This window comes from Eschscholzia californica, unplaced genomic scaffold, assembly GCF_041429995.1.
Source record: "Eschscholzia californica isolate CP2 unplaced genomic scaffold, dmEscCali1.0.p SCAF_1, whole genome shotgun sequence".
Taxonomy (NCBI): Eukaryota; Viridiplantae; Streptophyta; class Magnoliopsida; order Ranunculales; family Papaveraceae; genus Eschscholzia; species Eschscholzia californica.
In genome coordinates, this window is record NW_028238198.1 from 25,893,007 (window position 1) to 25,897,079 (window position 4,073).

Below are 4,073 nucleotides of genomic sequence, written 5' to 3' on the forward strand. Positions count from 1 at the left end.
CGACCGAGAATAGGTTCTTCCTCAGTTGTAGCTCAAAAGGAAGTTTGTCTTAGTAAATGAAATTGGTTCTCAATCAATTCAAACTAAACAACTTCATTTGGATGATGAAAAACATAGTGAATCAAGTAGCAACGACTGCAGGATATTGTAGACTCCTAGTGACAATTAAGATTTTTGGGAAATTTTTTGTTCTAAAAGTTTGAGAGCTATACACTAAATAAATTTGAACGATAATATTTTAAAATGTAGGCAGGTTTCAATATGCATTGTGGTCTAAACTAAACTTCGGTCTCAGATTCAGATTTACTTAGGAAAAAAATTCTTCCTGACAATTTGAGTACTAGCTCTATAACTTCAAATTATATGGTGAACTAAAGCAAAAAAATGGTTCTCCAATATTTCAAAAATAAGTAAATAATAAAATCAAAAAGGAGAAAACAAAAAATACATTAAGGACTTCATTCTTGAATAGACAAATCTATCTTTACTACATTTTCTCGTCATCTCTTGCCTTCGATGAATATAATGATGTCGAATAGGGAGTGATAGTGAAATGATTTTAGATTTCACCATCCCACAGCTCGTCAAGGCTCTTATATGGACTACATGTTTCATGAACCGCAAAATCTCCTTTTAACAACCTTTGCTGCACCCACGATAAACAACAAAAGTCAATGTGTGTACGTATTTATCTATGTATTTGTGTATATATATATGTACCTGGTGAATTTGGGAGAATTTGGAGAAAAGATCAGAAGGAATGGACCAGTCAAATAGAGAGAGATTCTCCTTGATTCTTGATGGGTTTACACTCTTTGGGAGAACGCTGTGACCGCTCTGAATTCCCCAGCGAAGGGCAACTTGTGCTGGTGATTTCTTAAGCTTCTCAGAAATCTCAATCAACAATGGATCTTTCAATATTTCACCTTTTATCCATGATCCTGGTGAACCCAGTGGTGAATATGCCTGTTCATGCATTCATTCACCACTTTATTATACTTTGACCTCTATTTCGCATCGGGGTGTCAGTCGGCCGGCTAGGGTAGGCAGGGGCATGACACAGGTCCCAGTATGTTCTGTATCTGGACCTGGATTTGTTTAGCGGAGCTTATTTGTGGTTAGGCTAGACGTTGGCATGAGATAGACCAGCTTGACATGGCTGGACTGGGATTTTGTGTTGCTCAACCCCAAAAGAGGCCCACGCAAGGGGGTCACACGCCAATCGAGCCCCCCATTGTAAATTTGTAAACGTGGTTGGAGACGGATAAGCATAGCCCAAATAAGGGCAACATAGTGGGGTTATGCCCCGACAGGGCTGCCCTAGGCTAACGTGGCTTGTGAACAGGAATAGCCAAGGTTGGCCTAGCATGTAGTCTTTCTAGCTCGATTGACACCTCTAATTGTATAGTTCTAAGGAATCGGAGAGGTACCGAAAGGTGTACGCCTGTAGATTTGCATAAATTATGTAAAGCGGGTTGTTGCCAGACAGGATGACATTCGACTTGATTGACAGCAGGAGGAACCTTAGCGTAAGTAAGAAGGTCTTGTAGTTTCTTTGTGGAAAAATTGCTCACACCGATCGCACGTGCTTGTCCAGATGCATACAACCCTTCCATAGCACTCCATGTCTCTGGTAGACACAATGGAAGCATCACTTCTGGGTCGAACCCACGTGAGCCGGGCTTAGTCCTGAATGGCCAATGGATCTGAAAAATGAGTACAAGGGATGTAGTCAGCAGCCCAATCTGCTGGTTCAGTTTTGATCCTATTAATATAATAACGTGTAGAAATATGGAGAGAATGAAGCAACCAAAGCTTACAAGATAGAGATCAAGATAGTCCAGCTGAAGGTCTTCTAGGGTTTTGCTCAGTGCCTTTGAGACATCTTCAGGGGCATGTTCACTACACCTGAAGATTCATGACAGGCGCGAGTGATGCAAATAATGTGCTTGAAGAATACTCTAGTAATGTTTAAATAACAGTAAAACAGAACAGTAACCGTATATAATTGTAATTTATGTTATAATTCTTCGTCGGGATATTTCTATAATAGTAGTTTCTTTCGTGACAATTGGATATACCATAGCTTGGAGGTGATCCAAATCTCACTGCGCTTAACAACACCAGTTGAGAATAGTTCTTTGAGAGCTGCCCCAACCTTCAAAAATAGTAACAAAATACACGTTTAGAGTCCATGACAGTAGATCTTTTCTGAGTCAGATCTGAAGTCTTATCCGAGGTCTAAATTGACTCGAGTCAGATTTTAGCGTGTTTTTTTATCTGAGTCGATTGAATGGTTGATTTGGGTCTATTTCACTAGAGGATTTGAATTTAGACGAGTTAGACTTTAACAATGAGAAAAAAAATGACCACCTAAATTGCATTCAACATACCTCTTTCTCGTTCTCGTACACAAAAGCACAATCGATGTGCCTATATCCAGCCTGTATTAGAAAAGAAATTAGGAAATGTTAATCCCACTTTCTTATGAAAACAATTTAATAGGTTTGATCTCAAACTGTGATATTTGATCTTATATTAGGTAAGATTCAAATTTTGATATTTTATCTCGAATTTATAAATAATGGGTCGTCGGTCATTTTTTTTTCCTTTTATTAACCTCTAGACCTATGATGTTGTGAGTTCAAACCTGAGTTAAGACCACGAGTTAAGAACCAAACCTTGACGGCTTCAATGACAGCTTTTCCGACTTCACCAGGTGGAGCTTTCCAAGTTCCGAGTCCAACTGATGGTATCTTAGCTCCTGTATTTAGTTCGAAGTACATATGTTCGTTCTCGCTATCCATTTTTCGCTACTTCCCTATTTTTCTTCACCTTATTTATTATCTTCATTACATCAACAAACAACAAAAGAAAAACTACATTAACAACATGCATGATCTAAACAAACTTAAAACCAAAAATGAAGAATATAAGATTTAAATTATTTAATTTAGTAAAAAAAAATTGTACAAGAGATTTGTTTGAATGATTTGGTAGCTCCCAAAAATTGGAAAGAAGGGGAAAGATGAAGAAGAGGGGTTGGGGAATTTAAGGACATTTTGGCATTTGATTCGGCAATGGACTTGTTCATGGCATATGATCCTAATGAAAGATTGGGAGCTTTTCTTGGAAGGTTGTCTTTTTCTTTTCCTTCATTTAGGGTTTAAAATTAAGGACAAAAAAAAAAGTCAAACTCTAATTAGCTTTATGTTTTGCAGTAATGTTAGACCAAGGTTGACATTTTTAGGATTTTCGTTTTGACAAAAACATTTTAGGATTATTCCACGGTTCATTTTATTTTTGTTAAGATATTCCACGGTTCATTTTATTATTTTACTAAAATATATCTTGTTCATCTGAAAAATATTAGAGTTCAGTAGTTCACAATGGAAAATAATTTAGAATGAAGATGCAATAATCTTAGAAGCCTAGAGGGTGAGCATAGAGTTGGTTTATCTTTATTACGGCCATAAAATAATATATGAAAATAAATAAAAAAAATCTATTTCTTACTTTCTTTTTGTTGAAAAATCTATTTCTTGATTGTCAAGTTTCGTCCAAGTATTTTAAACCTTTAGGTCGATTTACTTAAAGCATGATATGATCGGATTACATTTTTATTAAAACGAAATTTGGTCAAAATTCCTTAATTAATTTTTTGGTTTGATGAAAAAAATCACTCAATTTTTTTTTGTTAAAAAGTCTTTTATAACGACAGGTTAGTCGATTATTTAGGAGATAAGTCTGATCGTCCACTTCATTTACTATTGATTCTGACTGTCCACTTCATTTACTATGGATTTATTATAAAATCTCTTTCGAAACAGATCGTCGTATGTACGTTCAACTTCACCATTCTCTAAAGTTCAAATACTTACCATTACAAAACAAAGAAAAAAAGAGATTTTTTTTTGTAAATGAACCCTTTGACATTTCTTAGTTGATAAAGAATTTTGGGGAAGATAGGCACAAGATCTCTTTTTTCAATTTATGCTTTCCAAAAAGTTCTTCATCCTTTCTTTTTTGTTCTAGAAAAAAAGTTTTAGAAAAAACCATTCAATATTAGAAAT

General features: G+C 35.6%; 1 protein-coding gene across 1 annotated transcript; it reads right to left on the reverse strand.

Annotated features, from left to right (window-relative positions):
• Nucleotides 1–326: 326 nt before the first annotated feature.
• LOC147565513 (NADPH-dependent aldo-keto reductase, chloroplastic-like) lies at nucleotides 327–3,142 on the reverse strand. The gene is made up of 8 exons (XM_086651994.1): nucleotides 2,974–3,142; nucleotides 2,682–2,847; nucleotides 2,394–2,444; nucleotides 2,082–2,158; nucleotides 1,821–1,908; nucleotides 1,431–1,706; nucleotides 721–966; nucleotides 327–646 (listed from the first exon to the last, which is right to left on the reverse strand). Exons 2-8 carry the CDS (start codon nucleotides 2,805–2,807, stop codon nucleotides 560–562), a joined length of 951 nt encoding a protein of 316 aa, XP_086508120.1. The 5' UTR covers nucleotides 2,808–2,847; nucleotides 2,974–3,142; the 3' UTR covers nucleotides 327–559.
• Nucleotides 3,143–4,073: the final 931 nt, after the last annotated feature.